At 41.9% G+C, this 16,821-nt stretch overlaps 1 protein-coding gene across 6 annotated transcripts in view; it reads left to right on the forward strand.

Moving 5' to 3' along the window:
- The window catches only part of ctrip (E3 ubiquitin-protein ligase ctrip), a 92,754-nt gene extending 76,178 nt beyond the window's left edge, over positions 1-16,576 (forward strand). For all 6 annotated transcript variants that reach the window (XM_074090249.1, XM_074090274.1, XM_074090264.1 and 3 more), the window contains 15 exons: positions 510-702; positions 4,277-4,461; positions 5,002-5,179; positions 5,575-5,672; positions 5,994-6,128; positions 6,476-6,600; positions 8,331-8,483; positions 11,792-12,048; positions 12,135-12,226; positions 12,711-13,416; positions 13,498-13,686; positions 14,167-14,335; positions 14,724-14,840; positions 15,056-15,235; positions 15,761-16,576. In XM_074090249.1, the coding sequence (XP_073946350.1) occupies positions 510-702; positions 4,277-4,461; positions 5,002-5,179; positions 5,575-5,672; positions 5,994-6,128; positions 6,476-6,600; positions 8,331-8,483; positions 11,792-12,048; positions 12,135-12,226; positions 12,711-13,416; positions 13,498-13,686; positions 14,167-14,335; positions 14,724-14,840; positions 15,056-15,235; positions 15,761-15,957 (2,974 nt within the window). In that variant the 3' untranslated portion in view covers positions 15,958-16,576. The remainder of the gene's footprint in view (positions 1-509; positions 703-4,276; positions 4,462-5,001; positions 5,180-5,574; positions 5,673-5,993; positions 6,129-6,475; positions 6,601-8,330; positions 8,484-11,791; positions 12,049-12,134; positions 12,227-12,710; positions 13,417-13,497; positions 13,687-14,166; positions 14,336-14,723; positions 14,841-15,055; positions 15,236-15,760) is intronic.
- The last annotated feature ends 245 nt before the right edge of the window (positions 16,577-16,821 follow it).

Consider the following 16,821-nt stretch of genomic DNA (forward strand, 5'->3'; position numbering starts at 1 on the left):
CAAAATAATTTAATTTTTTGCATATTTTTCCTCGCAATGTGATGAAAATCATTGTGTGTATCACGGGCCGTAACGGGATTACAACGAGAGTCATTAAAAGCCTTCCGCCTCCGTTGTCGGGCTTCTAATAGACTCTCGTTAGTAAGTAATCCCCTTCTTACGCCCCTTAATGCACAATTTACTATAAGTTCACTCACAAAATCAACGATTTTGAGGTGCGCGCTTTTTTAAAAGCAGTGTCGTTGACCATGACCATGTTTCACAAGTTTTCAAAACAGCATAACCTCTCCTACTTTTGGTAATAAATGGTACTATTTACCATTATTATGTTATGTTTATGTGTTTTGTAAATGTACTTAGTAATACTGTGTTGATGTGAGACATATTCTATACGAGACGTTGAATTAATACGGTAGCGTGAAAGATGATCACGGTCTATGCCTCGTGTAAAATATGTGTGACCGTAAATCATTAATACAAATAATTAATGTAATTGTGGTGTTGCGTAGAGAGAAAGTCCGCGAGTGGATCCAGTGGACGGCGGCGCGGCTACAGCGCGAGCGCGGCGCTCTGGGCGGCGCGGGCGGCGCGCTGGAACAGCTGGCCGCGCTCGCCACAGCGCTGCCGCACGCCGCGCACCAGCGGGCTGCGCTCGACCAGCTGCGGGACACGCTCATCAACCACGACGTGTCGCCCTTCGAGGTACGTAGAGAGACGGTCCGCGAGTGGACCCAGTGGACGGCGGCGCGGCGCGCTGTATTTGCACTTCTCATGCTCGTAAAGTTGGTTTTTAGGTTCCGTACCCAAAGGGTGCCAACGGGACCCTATTACTGAGACTCCGCTGTCTGTCTGTCTGTCCGTCTGTCACAGGACTCTATCTCTAAAGCCGTAAAAGTTAGACACTTGAAATTTTCACAGATTATGTATTACTGTGGCCGCTATAACAACAAATACTAAAAATAAAATAAAGTTACAAATTAAAGGGGGTCGTCATACAAGAAACGTGTTTTTTTCAGCGTTTTTTGGTTGCTAGGCGTTATTAGCCGTTGCTAAGGCGAGCCACGGCAAGCCTTTCAACGGGTAGCTATGTCGTTTGAAATTTACCTTTAAGGTTGCGATTTTAATGATGTTTTATAAAAGCTTCGATAGTATAATATAGTGTCTTATTGTGTGGTTTATTCGTTTTTGTGCAAAATAATAAATCAATTTATGAACCACAAACCTCAATGAAGCAAACTGTGATAAAGCGCTCGCCAAATCCACACCGTATTAATCACTATGTTTACCTATTGTTTTTTACACTAAAAAAATCATACTAAGTATTTAACACTATTTACAAGGTTATAATACAGTTTAAAATTTATTCACTGCTCTACTAGCTTCGTATTATTTAATTACACAACATACGAAGTCCGCCGAATTTCCCGCGAATGAACAGAGTTGACAGATATATTTTTTTTAGCCGCGCGCGGCAAGTTGCGGGCAATGGCTTCAGAAGCAAACAGCCAGAACCAAAGAGGATGAGAATAGAAATTGTTTTTTTTTTTTTTTTTTTTTTTCGATATACTTGCACAAGTGCTTAAATTTCGGCGATATTTTTAGAAGCTTTTCTATAGCTTGCCCTGTTTGTTTATTTATTTATTTATTTATTGTTTGTTTGTTTGTTTTGCTGAAATCTTGGAAGCTAAATTTGACCCACTTCCAGTGGTCCGATCGACTTGAAATTTTGCATACTTATGTAAATTTGGTGAAAATACAATAATCTGGTAGTGACATCTTGGTGGTCCTGCCAGGATCGTCTCTGCAGGAGATAACTCCTCAATAGTTAATAGTACCGACTGGAAATTTGGTACAGATATGTAGTTTAGACGACAGTGCAAGTACAGTCAACAAAAAGTACATTCGGCAAAAAAAAGCTTGTATTAAAAATGTTTTTTTTTTAAGAAAAACTTATTAAAAGCATTATATTTATTTGCAGTGTACCTAATGTAACTATATGTTTGCTCGGGTGGAATCTTTCAACTCTAATTTGAAGTGGATATCTTCAACCGATTGAGCTGAAATTTTACACGCATGTATAAATCCGATGACAATGCAATATTATTATAACATGGAGTTGATCTGATGATAAAGCTACCAGGTGACCATTTGAACTCTGTGATAAACGACACGACTGCATCGAGTTTGGACTCGTTTGTCGTCTTGACGAGTACTTTGGTAACCAGGGGCATAAATTAGTGAGCAAAAAAAAAACTTATATTAGAAGAATTTTAAGAAAAACATGTACTGAATTATTTACGGAACCCTTCATGTACGAGTCCGACTCGCACTTGACCAATTTTTATTCTGGATCTAGGAGACATAAATGGTACATTGTAGAGGCTGGAAAGTAAGCAATAGATAAATGAGTTAGTTCGAAGTCTGACCCGAAGAGGAGGCCCTCGATAATACGAGTTCATCTATCGCACTTTTGGCCGAGACTAAACATTGTGCTTTTCACGACTACTGCGAGTGATTGAAGCCCAATATTTAATATGTAGGTGAGATAGACGAATACAGGCCCACTCCTCCTGTCTCGTGCTGAGACACCTACTTTAAACTACTACCTAGGTTAAGGTTAAATGAAAAAAAGGTTTATTATTTTTTGCTTTTTAGTTCTTTCGGGGGTGTAATTTTTTGTTAAAAAGCTTTTATTTTTGCACCTGCGACTGGACCTGATCCCATTAAAGTCGAATTTGTTAGTGTTTTCGAAGAACCTCTTTTTTTGGCATATTAAAAGGATTACATACGTATGTATATTTGAGAAATAGTTATTTATGATACAAGTGCGGAAACTAGGCAATTCCCAACGAGTGGTAGAGAACTTGAAACACGAGCGAAGCGAGTGTTTATAGCCGGCACGAGTTGGGAATTTCCTATTTTCGACACGTATATCATACAACGTTTTACAATGCATTAAGCGAGGAAAAAAATCGAGGCAGTATTGGCCATACTCCTTTTACTAGCAGGCAGTAGATATACATACCGACATGCACGCCAAACCATAGTCGTTAACGTATACACTTTATTAAACCAACTTTCATAACAATCACTACAGCTACTAATGATAGGTAAAGGATACTTTGTTTTAGTATCGTGATTTTTTGTGATTAATTATTAGCCCTTGTTGCTTGACATTTCCCACACTTATATTCTAGCTAGCTAGTCCTTATCTCCTGCACGCTCCTATAATGCTAACTATCAGTGCAACCCGAGAATAAATCCGTGTAATAGTTAATTATCATCAAGTATATTTTTTATATTATGTATCTAATCCACCAGCTATTAACAAAAAGTTACCGTAAATCTGAGATTGTTTAGCTTTGGAACTGTAAATAATGCAAAATTGGTTCACTAATTCTAATAGATAAAAGCAAATTAATAAGAATAAGACGTACCGGTAGATGTTATAGTATCCATGTGTGTAGAAGTAGATTATTCTATCAATTTACGATGTTTATTAGCTTAGGTATGTATATTATAGTTCACGTATTTTGTTCAGCATTGAGTTTGTCACTGACAATATGTGCTTCGTGGAGGACGTAAGGCGGCGTAAAGTCAGATATAAATTCATCATTTAAACAAGATTTAAACTCTTCATTTTAATTTACTCATCAAAAATTAATTCACCGGACATAACTCATGAACATTACTTTATATTATATTATACTAGCTTATGCCCGCGACTACGTCTGCGCGGATCTAGGTTATCGCGCGGTGGCGCCCTCTACCGGAATAAAAGGTATCCTATGTTGATCCTTGGGGTTCAAACTACCTATATACCAGATTTCATCAAAATCGGTTCAGTGGTTTCGACGTGAAAGGGTAACAGACAGACAGACAGACAGACAGACAGACAGACAGACAGAGTTACTTTCGCATTTATAATATTAGTAGGGATTATATTATATTTTATTATTATTATATTTTCTTAATGTTTTTTATTTTATGTAAAACTAAAAATCAATCAAACCAATCAAAATAAATCAATTAAAAAAAAATATAATTATATAGCAATGCATAAAAATTAAAAATGACCTAGTAAGTGAACAATTGCTATTTAATTTCCTCTTAATCGAAGTGAAAAGCAGTGAAAAACTCTACCATTAAACCCATTTCCCCTCGACGTGTCTATTCACCCTCGCCATACCGGGTCGGGTGGCTATGTGATAGTCTCGGGTAAAATGGCTTGTTTAATGCGCTTGTTGTACAATCTACTATTAATTTATACTTGCAGGTAAATCACTCAGGCGTGCTCGGCGCGCTGCTGGCGTACCTGACGGGCGTGGAGGGCGACGCGGCGTCGAGCAGCAGCCGCGAGCGCGACGGCGAGGGTGAGGGCCGCGAGGGTCAGGTCGCCGCCTGCGAGGACCGCCTGCGCCTCTTCCTGCACGTGTTCGCCGACATGCCGCTCCACTCTGAGTTAGTACACGCACATACTTACTACAGAACGACTTATACTTACAGTCCGCATGTGACTTAGGAATCTGAGGCTGGAGTAGCTTCCTAACTCGCGCTCGCCCAATGCGAATGTTGGACTCGTCACAAGAACATGCTGACCAAATCTTGTGCTTTATATAGCAAGATGGACGAAGGTTGTGACTATTTACCGGCCCGTATAATAAAATCGACATGGAAATACCGACCCGATTATTACCGCCCATACAAACTCGTGTCAAACTGACGTGAGTTTCTATGGGCGTGTACACGAAAATTCGGGTCGATATTTCCATTTCCGTATTGTCCGGGCCGGTAAATAGTGTTGTGTTACCTGATGAAGAATCTGGTAAAGATCAAAGAAAGCTATTGTCTGTTCAAGGCTGTTGGCACCCCGATCATCGTAGATATCCTAAAGGTAGTCTTACATATCCAGCAACGGACGATGATAATGTTCTTTTGTTTAGTTTTGTAGCTGCAAAGTCCTTGCTACATTTTTAAGATACTGTGTTGTGTTGCGTGCAGTATCGGCGAGTGGAGCGAGGTGGGCATGACGGGCGGCGGCGGCGGCGCTCTGACCGCGCTCGTGGCCAAGGTCAACGCGTGCGTGTCGCACCTGGAGCAGTTCCCGGTGCGCGTGCACGACCTGCCCGCGCGCCCCGCCACCAGCGCGCTCAAATTCTTCAACACCCACCAGCTCATGGTAACTGATCTCATCCTACGTATGTTCATAAGAATGCGAAATATGGAATTGTTCGAGTGCTTGTCGTTGATACACTTTAAATCAAGTACCGGACCAAATAGTACAAGCGAGCGATGCCGCGGGTAAAAACTTTCTAATAGAATAAAAGTTTCTAAACGTAAAAGAATGAATGCATGGACCAAACAAAGATTAGCACTGCCCCGTACCCTGCACCGTGTAATCGTATAGGCCGAGTTACATTACTAAATAGTTGTTATTATTAGGAAATGCCAAAGTCAATCATGTCTCTTATTCCGATGGATATAAACGGATAGAGTAAAAGGGCACGTTTATGCACTTTGTACAATCTACTATTTGTGATTAATAAAATTGTTTATCCTTTTTTTCTTTTACAGTGTGATCTCAAACGCCACCCAAGTTGCACCAATCTCAAGCAATGGAAAGGAGGCGTAGTACGAATTGACCCCCTTGCCTTAGTGCAAGCTATTGAAAGGTAACAAACCAGAACATGAATTCATTGTACAATTGCCAACGATTGAGTTAGATTAGTTTTTACTTAAACGCTAATATGGTACTTTCTGGGGTCTGGTCGCTCTACCATGGTAAAGTGATCTAAAGCTAGAAATATAAGTTTTGACAACTAAATCCAAATAAGAAACTCCCGACCAGACCGTTTTAAGTCGATCCGATCACTGTGACTGAAATATGCCAACATATGAGTTAGCGACAGAAATATGCCAACAGCGCAACCGCAAGTGACTGGCTAGTTTTCGTTTTGTATAAAAATAGTTTTAACGTATGGTGTGTCGTTTAGATACTTGGCGCAGCGCGGATACGCGAGCGCGCGGTCGCGCGACGGCTCCGCGGCGGCGCACTCGGACGACGACGGCGGCTCCGACGACGACGTCGAGGACTCGCTGGCCACGCCCCCGCATCACCAGCCCTCAGAGTCAGTACATACGCCCTACCCGACACATTCCTTATGAATATCCTATCACATACATCACAATGCCAAATATAGATAAAGAGATGGTACCTTCTATTCGACCCAGTTATACAAGTTTACATGAGATGATTTTCAATATACATAATTATTTGAAAAATTTCTACAGAGATGAAGAATCTATAAAATTGGTTCTCAATCGATGAAAAAATAATAAAAAATCTTGTTGAAGTGCAGTAGTTAAAATTTAGCAATGGGGGTTTATCTTCTAATTCGCAATTGTAGTTTTTTAAGGATTTTTTTAAAGTAACAGTTGTAGCATTAGTATTAATAGCCCATGTTTGGATATGCAGATCGGACCACAAGCTAGAATTCCTAATCGGCGAGACGGTGCTGCCGTACAATATGACGGTGTACCAGGCCGTGCGCCAGTTCGGCGAGCACCCCGACGCCGACACCGACACCGAGACGCCGCTCGGTAAGCCACGCCGCCCGCGCCCTTACCCAGCATAAGACCATAGCTCGTGTTTTAATCTTGGGCCTTTGCTCTGCAACTTGCTGTTGTAAACACCATGATGAGATTACCTTGCCCAGTACCGGTATCGACGCGCTACGTGTAGAAATTACCCATCCGTCTTGCGGCTTTAGTCTTCCCACTCGAGCCTGGGTCTTATTATAACGAACTCCATCTTATGGTTGTGTACTATCGAACCAATTGAATCGTGACCCACTTTAGAAAATTTTCGTAGAAAAATTTATAGTGACATCGCGTTGCTTGACAAAGGAATTCATTATTGCACTTGCTCGCTAATCCTGCCGTGAACTTAAGGTACTTGAGGTATCCCATCTTAGGCCTCTAGGTTGGCAACGCATCTGCAATGCCCCTGGTGTTGCAGGTGTCTATGGGCGGTGGTGATCTCTTACCATCAGGAGACCCACTTGCTCGTTTGCCATCCAGTCAAATATAAAAAAAAAACTGTGAGAAAGTTCTACGGTGAGTTAGGAATCAAATGGTTCGACTTTACATAGTGAACACTACTTTAGATGCACTACTCTACATTATTGTATTTTTCACCTTAGATGAGTTCTGTGACACTTGAAAATTGCCCGAATTACGCATACAATGTTCGCAAAATATTTTTTTAAATAATTTTTATTTTGAAGCATAATAATCGAAAAAATGTAAAACTGTAGTTTTTTTAAATATATAGCAATATCAGTGTCCATTAAATAAAATCCATCGAATACGATATAAAATATATATTTTTTAAAATTACGCAATGTGTGAAACGGAACAGAGTAGTGACGTGACACAACATTATCGGCAATTGCCAAGGTTCATTATTCAATAGCAATGAACACTAAGATATTTTAAATTTTGAAACAAAACTTGCAAGATTTTGTAAACGCGGCTATTTGTAACGCGGCCGCAGCCATCTTGTGGCCAGCAGGGCTACTACGAAACTCGAAGTTCGTGTCGTACGGTTCCTCTGACACTTACACTATTTAATACGAGAGCGAGAGGGACGGTACGATACGAACTTCGAATTTCGTAGTAGCCCTGCAGTGCTTGTCAGTACAGTACGAGTGCGTCTGCCTTGTATACGAGTTGAGTCTCCGTTGCATTTTCTTAGCATTGTATTTTGTTATTGTTCATTTCTGTTATTATTATTGTTGACTTTTGTTACTGTTTCTCGGTAAGTTTGTTGTTATTTTTTGGCAAAATGTCGAAACGGTCTAAAAATACTGTTTTGAACTCCCAGACTCGGGAGTTTGTAATTCGTTTTGGGAATTATTTCGAGCGAGAACAAGAAAACGGTGGCCCGGTGGGCGGAAAAGTGAAAAAATAATATTGTTTTTAAATATACTCAGCGGCACAAAATTTGGCCCACCCTTCATACAAAGTTACCGATTCTGCACACATTTGAGGGCCAGATTTTTTGCCGCTCAGTATATAATGCAACTTCTCCAAAAATAGGCACTGATAACTCTTAGAAAAATCGATAGTTCACTCGATAAATGGTACATCTCTAAAACTGTCAAATTCGAGACGTCACAGAACTCATCATAGGTGAAAAATATTATAGTTCGTTTGTTTGTATTAGTCTGTTGGAAAAAATATGCCGCCCATATCGTAATAAACGTAATTGTATATTGTAAATACGTACGCCTACGAGTTTCCATTTAATGAAAATGTGTGTTTTGCAGCGAACGCGGGCATCTGGGTGCAGACGCACACAATTTACTACCGCGCCGTGGAGGCGGGTGAGCCGCCGCGCGTGGACTCCACCGCCACGCGCAAAGGCAAAGGGCAGCCTACCAAGCTCTCTTCGCGCCGCAAGCCCGACGTGCTCTGGAACGGTGAGTCACACCGCGCACCCCGAACCCTTTCCAACCACAACTCGAGGACTGTGCCCAGCAGTGGGGCTCATATAGGTTGACGGTGATGATAATAATAAAATAATAGTAATAATAATAAAATAGTGCTCTAAAATCATATTTATTTGTCTTTATAACTATCTTACCATTATAAACTGAATTAAGGGCAATACACACAGAAAGCGTGCGCGGGTCGAGTCGTGTCCGCCGCGTGAGCCGCGCGGTTCGTTGTATTCACACAGAGAGCGGGTCGGAACCGCGACGGGCCCGCGGCGGCTATCAATGTTGCCAGTTTAGTGACTAACAGCCTTATTCATAAAAAGTTAGAGCCTCCTTGAAGGCTCCTTGAAGGCTCCTTGAAGGCCCGATGCTAAAAAACATGATTCATAAACGTCTGTTAGCGCTAATCAGTCGATCAAGGCTCTGCTAAAGTTAGAGGACCGTAGACCCTCCTTTATCTCTCTGCTAAGTCACAAAATGGCCGCCACAAGTTTGAACAGCTGACTTTGACTAGAGCAAAAAACCATAGGTACCGAAGATATATGTGAAGGCAGGGCTACGCAGATTAAAAAAAAAAACAGGAAAATTTATTTTCAGGAATTTGTATTTAAAAATCCTCTAAATTAGCAACAATAAATTAACAATAAATATGAAAAAAAATAAGGATGATTAACATAATTATGGCTTTTTGCACAACATAAACATGCGGATCAGAAATGGCAGGAAAACAAACATCTCGCTTTTTATTTTTTTTCCTGGTAATTTGCTGTCACTGCTGTCAATTTTTTTTTAATTATCGATTATGGTCTGTCCCAGAATTTGAGATACTAAAATGACAGTCTGAAATGTCAAACGTAAAAATAATGTGGCCAGCATAAAAGGAACAGTGCTGCTCCGTGATTTCGGTTTCGTAAATAACCGATAAAATATTTATTTTACGATAGCAAAAATAACATTAATGCATTCAATATTCTACTTTCCATTTTACTTTATTATACGATAAAGTGATGAAATCTAAGCACAGGTAAAAATACAGTGTTCATCACTTTGTGCCAATGTAAAAAATAATACAGAGGGGCTACTACAAAACTAGAAAAACGAAGTTCGTATGGCACCGTCCCTTTCACTCGCGTGTTAAACGAGATAAGTGTCAGCGGGACGGCAACATACGAAGTTTGAGTTTTGCATTTCGTAGTCAGGGCCAGCAGGGCTACTACGAAATTCTAAAATCGAAGTTCGTGTCGTTCCGTCCTTCTGACACTACTATTTAATTTAATACGTAAGTGAGAGAGACGTTACGGTACGAACTTTGATTTTCGAATTCCGGAGTAGACCCTCAGATATCACACAACGTCATTGTTCATGTTTTTCGTATTCAAGTGGTATTCAACCGATTTTCGTTACTTTACTCGTATTGTCATCGGATGTGATCAGTGTGTTTTCTCGTATTATTGTTGCTGTTGACGTTATTTGTTAAATTTGTTGAGATAGTCTTTTTATTTGTTAATTTTGTTTTGTTTGGTCGTGTTTTTGTTGTTTTGTTTGATTAAACATGGACCCTGAGCAGCCAAGTACTTCGTCGCATAGACGGAGCAGCGAAGAAATACTTTCGCCTCGGAAAAAACGGAAACGTCAACCTCTTAGCAAAGCCGAGAAGTGTATGGTTGTAGAACTTACTTAGAATGAAATTGAAACTTAAACATCAACATCCATCAAAAGTCGAAATATCTCGAAAACGGTCGCATTTTTATTAGACCTATTTTACCTTTTCTAGAATGTCCTAAGTGCCCTACATTTGAGTACATCACGGATCCGTTCATATCTTAATATTTTACGACATACATACATTGGTACCTACAAAATCTTTCGGTGATAACCGGTTGCGGCACATCACTATTTATGAGACGCAAAAAACAGGTAACACATGAAACGTCATTTTAGTATCTCGAATTCTGGGACAGACCATAGGCCATTTTTTGTCTTTGATTTGTCAAGGTGGCCAACATAACGCGTCTAATCCGTCTATCAGCAGCTCAACAACTAGCAGACTGCTAGTAAGCGTTTATGAATCATACTTCTTGACAACCGTCTAATAAGCTTAATCAGTCCGCTAAGTAACAGACCGATCAAACCTCAATTAAGGATTTTTTATGAATAAGGCTGTTAGTCCCTAGAAGTGACGACTTTTGCTTAAATCTTAGCGACCGCAAAAAAGTTTTGACGACAGAAATGGTTTAGGTATCTGGCGACTTTTGGAGTACAAATTAAAACAGTTCTAGAACCAATAATAGATACGAAATTTTTGTCAACTCGACACAGAATTATACAGTGCCGCGAGATATATGTGGAAAACGACAAACGCGCTTGCGCACCAAGGTCAAACTTTATTTACTTACTTAATTAAATCCAATTTATGTAATGATGGGCGATGGATGAAATTTTTAAAAGTGGCTGATTTTTTTTTTATAGACAGGAATAAGCTTATACTAGTCAATGGAAAAAATAACAGATTTTTCTGTAGTACCTACCAATTAATTAAAAAAATAAAATAAATAAATTTTATTCTCCCCTAAATGAACTAGCTACTGCGCATGAATACGGTTTTTAGGGTTCCGTAGCCAAAATGGCAAAAACGGACCCCTATTAGTTTCGCCATGTCTGTCTGTCTGTCAGTCTGTCTGTCCGTCCGCGGCTTTGCTCAGGGACTATCAATGCTTCAAAGCTGTAATTTATGAAAACTATCCCAACAAAATGGTACAATGAAAAATTAAAAAAAAAATTTTTTTGGGTACCTCCCACTACTAAAGTAAGGGTTTTTTTTTCTCGTCCAACCCTATAGTGTAGGGTCTTTTAAATTATAAGCATTAGGGGGTTACTAAGACGATTTTTCGATTCAGTATTTTTTTTGCGAAATATTCAAATTTAAAGTAAACATTTTCATTAAAAACGAGTTTTAGGGGTTTTTAACTTAAGCTTTAGGGATAAATATTTTTGAGAGTTGGTAACACTCGCTCGGCTCGGGCCCGCGCACGACCCGTCCCGTGCCCGCGTTCTGTGTGAAGGCATCCATATACCGCCATGCAAATACGCCCGTCGCGGGCCCGCGCACGACCCGCGCCCGCTCTCTGTGTGTGTTGCCCTTTAACCTTATGTGATAGAATAGAATACTAAAAAACTCAAATTAACTAGATAAGTACTTCATTTTACATAAAATAAGGTCTTGTGTGGTATCAGGTCGTATTGATTTTAAAGCATAATAGAATTAAACTGATTTAATTTGTGTATCTCAGAGGGCGTAGTCCCGGCTCGCGAATCTCCCCTGGTGATGATCTTGCGGTCACCATTGCTGGCGGGAAGCGGTGGCAGTGGTGGCAGCGGTGGCGGCGGCGGCAGCGGCGGCGGCGAGGTGAAGGACGCGGCGCTGCCGGCGCTGGGGCTGCTGCGCGCGCTGCACGCGCTGTCGCGGCACTGGCCCTCGCTGTACCGCGCTGCCTGCCTGCCCGACCACCGCCCGCTCGTGCCCAACGCGGATTTCATCAACGCCAAGGTACCACGAACACTACCGCCAAACATATTAACGCTTATGTCCGCTTACATTGATTACCACACAATGATTTTTCTTTATTTGTTTAGCTCGCAGCGAAAGCCAACAGGCAGCTTCAAGATCCACTAGTTATAATGACTGGGAATCTTCCTCCGTGGCTGAAAAAGATCGCCTATGCTTGGTAAGTTGATAATTCAACAGGAATTATATGTATACTTGTGATGTGAGCTTTGTGTTGACATTTGAGTATGTATCAGTTCAGCCATTAGAGGGAGCCACTAGTGAGGAGAATGGAGAAACCGTTTTGTTTTCTTTTTCAATAGAATAGTGACATATTTATAGTTAGAATACAAATGTTGTTTGATAATTTATTTAAAACTCAGTTGCGTTTGTGAATTTGCTTTAATTTAAAAATGCAAAAGATGATTCAAGTTTTTATAATAAGAGTAGTAAAGCATGAACATTTAATTGTCGACTCTGTGTTTTAGGTTACTGACTATTTCATTACTTAGTTGATATTTGTTATGTAAAACTTATCTGTATTTAATAAATAAAACTCTGTTTTAGATGAATCACATTGTGTTATGCTTCAAGAAGAAAATAACTCATGATCTTATATACTTGATCAAATCATGTTGATATAGATAGTTTGTGTTCGTTTTCAGTCCGTTCATATTTCCGTTCGAGTGTCGTCACTTGCTGTTCTACGTGGTGTCGTTTGACCGCGACCGCGCGCTGCAGCGGCTGATCGAGGCGGGCGGCGAGCGCGGCGGCGCGGCGGCGGCCGGCGGCGCGGGCGCGGACGCGGAGCGCGTGGCGCCGCGCCTCGACCGCCGCAAGCGCACCGTGCAGCGCCAGAACGTGCTGCGACAAGCCGAACACGTCATGCATGAGTTCGCGCACTCCAAAGCTCTACTCGAAATACAATACGAAAACGAAGTCGGCACAGGCCTCGGCCCGACGCTCGAATTTTATGCGCTCGTCTCCCAGGAGCTGCAGCGCGCTGATCTTGACCTCTGGCACGGCAGCGAGAACTTTAAACAGAAGCCGACTTCGTTCGGAGGAGACATAGTGAAGAACCAGCCGGCCACGGTGACGGACCGCGGGTCGGCGGACGCGGCCGCGCGCCTGGCGTCCTCGGTGCGCGACGCGCTCAGCCTCAGCGAACAGCGCGCCGCCGAACCCTCCGACCTAGAGAAGGAAACCTCCATCCCCTCGCCGGCGCCCGACGCCACCTTCGTCTCCTGGCCCTGCGGCCTCTTCCCACAGGCCATCGGCCGCAACGCGCGCGCCAGCCATCTCTCACGCGTCAAGGCCAAATTCCGATTCTTAGGCAAATTTATGGCCAAGGCCGTCATGGATTCAAGGATGGTAAGAGCCTTTTTATCTTGTAAATGTATTGATTCTTATGTAGTTGTATAATATCATGTTTAACTGTCTGTATGTGTGCAGGTGGATATTCCGTTGTCGGTGTCGATGTACCGCTGGGTTGTGGGCGAGGAGCGCTGGCTGTGCCTGAGCGACGTGCGGCACGTGGCGCCCGAGCTGTGGCGCTCGCTGTGCCGTCTGCGCCGCGTGGCCGAGCGCGCCACCGCCATCGCCGAAGACGACTCGCACACTTCCGAACAGAAACAACACTTGGTAAACCCGAAATTCACCAACTAACTGTTAGACATTAGTTTTGTCAATTTCGTTGCCAAAATTAAGGATAATTCGAATAGTATAATAGTAGTTATAATTTTTGTCGAGAACACGCTAACGAACAATAATTATTAATTACTAGCTGTTGCCCGCGGCTTCACCCCCGTTGTATTTTTCTGTATTTTCTTCCATAAAAACCTTCTCAAGACAGTAATGAACACAACAAAAAAAGAATTAGTGAAATCGGTCCAGCCGTTCCAGAGTTTTACGCTTAGCAACACATATAATATATAGATAGATAGATATATTTCAAAGTGAACATGAACGCGCATGTGAGCATCTCCGGCAATACTGGTTTCGGTAGAAACCGACACTTATGACAATCATACTAATTCCAATTTTATCTGTGTTTTAATCAGTTAAAAAGCGTCATTGGTTTATTAGATAAGTATGTTGATGTTTGTTGTGTGTGGGGGGCAGATATCCGCCCTGGAGCTGGACGGCTGCCTGATCGAGGAGCTGGGCCTGGACTTCATCCTGCCGGGCGACGGCTGCACGGAGCTGCGCCGCGGCGGCCGCGACCTGCCCGTCACCGCGCACAACCTCAACGACTACATCACTCTCGTCACGCATTGGCTGCTCTACGAAGGTCCGCAACCCTTTTCAATGCCACTACACACATCAATTCACTGCCCATTTCCTTGGCTTTATCTTTTTGCTTAATTCCGAGTCTTACAGATGTACAGAATAATGTTTTTCCATCGTATTTTGTCGGATAAGTTAACTTATCTTGTTTTGTCAATTAACATCCGTAAACTATAGTTAGCTAGTTGAGAAAGCAAGATAAATACGACAAAATACGATGACAAAACATTATTGGCTACAACATCTTGTAGCCATAATATGTATCAATGCTATAAGACCCTACATCTGTAGGCATTGCTTACCAAACATTATGAGACCTATGAGAGCAGTCGACTAAATAGGAAACTAATAATTTAGAAATATCCGTTTTAAGTTTTTTTTTTTGCAAACAGGTGTGATAAGGCAACTGGACGCATTCAAAGAAGGATTTGAATCTGTATTCCCGTTAAGTAATCTCAAAATATTTTACCCAGAAGAATTGGAACAAGTGTTCTGCGGAAGTCCATCAGGTAAGGTCCAAATAGTTTTACATATATCTGACTAACATTTTCATTTATTCGCGCATTTATAGCGTTAAAATAAGAATTATTACAATGCAAGGCAAGGTACAAAAATATACCATGAGGATACTGGATTGACAAATCAGAAAGCTTGAAAGCTTTTTCGTCAGCATTCAGAATGGTTGTTGGGTGGATTAATTATTCGTTGGTGGTTGGTGACACAGGCGGGCGCGAGCAGCGCTGGGAGCCGCGCATGCTGGCGGAGTGCATCCGGCCCGACCACGGCTACACGGCGGAGTCGCGCGCCATCCGCATGCTCATCGACATCCTGGCCTCCTACTCGCGCGACCAGCAGCGCCTCTTCCTGCAGTTTGTCACCGGCAGCCCAAGGCTGCCCACCGGAGGTACGCCCGCCAACATCCTTACTAGTGCTAAATGCTAAAGTAACTCTGTCTGTTAGCTCTTCATACTTGAACCACTGAACCGAATTTAGGTATGGAGTTTGATACTTTTGTCCCGGAAAATTGCATTTTCCGCGGGATCGCGATAAACGAATTCTTCGCAGACGGAGTAGCCAGCAGCCGCGCGTTATTCATAATCCTACTAATATTATGTTTGTCAAGCAAATAAATTTAATTTCATTGGTTACTGCGTGCGTGCTTGATTGTTTCTTCTTAACGCTAAAATGGCTGCTGCTAAAACTGCTGGATTGGATCAGATAACTTAAATTTAGCACATGTGTTTTTATGCGATATTAATTAATATAACGATTTTATTTTTAAGGATTCCCTCGGAAATTTTTGCTAAATCCCGGTATTTCAATTGAACCGCTAGAGCTAATGGTTTACGCGTGCGAAGCCGCGGGTAAAGGCTTGTCATAAATAATAGTATTAAAGCAAGGCTATTTTAAAAAGTCGATGGTTTTCCAGGTTTCAAAGCGCTGAACCCGCCCCTAACAGTGGTGCGCAAGTCGCTGGAGTCGTCGCTGGACCCGGACGAGTACCTGCCGTCGGTGATGACGTGCGTCAACTACCTCAAGCTGCCCGACTACAGCAGCGCGGAGGTGATGCGCGCCAAGCTGCGGCTCGCCGCCTCGGAGGGCCAGCACTCCTTCCACCTCTCCTAAACGCGCCCCAGCAGCCGCTTCCGCCCATCACATCCCCTCCAGCGCGCAACGCTCGCCGCCCGCCGCCACTAAATTGATTCGGTTAACATCCTTCGATTCGCGGCAATAGTGGTCAGTGATATACCATCAGTGTGATACGTCGTTAGCGCCGCATGTTCGCTCCGGTTCCGGGCATCTAGTTTTTGTGCAATCAGAGTGATTTATATATTATACCTTTCGTAACAGACACTCAAAAGTGCTGTGCGTCATTTATGAATTTTGTTTTTTTCTCTTTGGATTATTTTTTACAATGAACATGTTTATACTATATTCTGTGTTAATGTAATGTGATAGCTTTGTATATTTCTTTATCATACTATAGGGAGACTAACGACTCTCAATAGAGTAGTATACGGTGTAAGTGTGTGACGTGATTATAGTCAGAGAAGTCAGGAGAAAAACTGCGAGTACTTGCGAAAGGCTGTTTTTTTCTTCTTTATTTGAGGTCATTTTTGAAGTTAACATAAATAGCCTTCCATCGTTCTTCTCGATTTTATGTTGTCTATCTTATCTTACAAAATGTTAATTGTTTTATTAAATTCATTTTCAGGTTTCAGGATAGTAGTTGCGATGTACGTTAGTGTGTTAGCCTTCCATTTGTCTTCGCGATTCCATAGTATTCAACTCTGCCTCAAACTAAATAAGAGTTTCTTAACCCTTATCTTGGCAAGTTGAAAGAAGTGTACTGGATTCAACCCTTGTTGGATTCTTGTAGAGCTAACAAAAATACAAAATGAAGGTCTAAAATTATGTCTCGCATGTGATACAATGCCAAGAAAAGGGTTAACTAGTGTATTGCTCGCAACTTCATTATCAGGTTTCAGA

This window comes from Choristoneura fumiferana, chromosome Z (assembly GCF_025370935.1).
Source record: "Choristoneura fumiferana chromosome Z, NRCan_CFum_1, whole genome shotgun sequence".
In the NCBI taxonomy this organism is placed as follows: Eukaryota; Metazoa; Arthropoda; class Insecta; order Lepidoptera; family Tortricidae; genus Choristoneura; species Choristoneura fumiferana.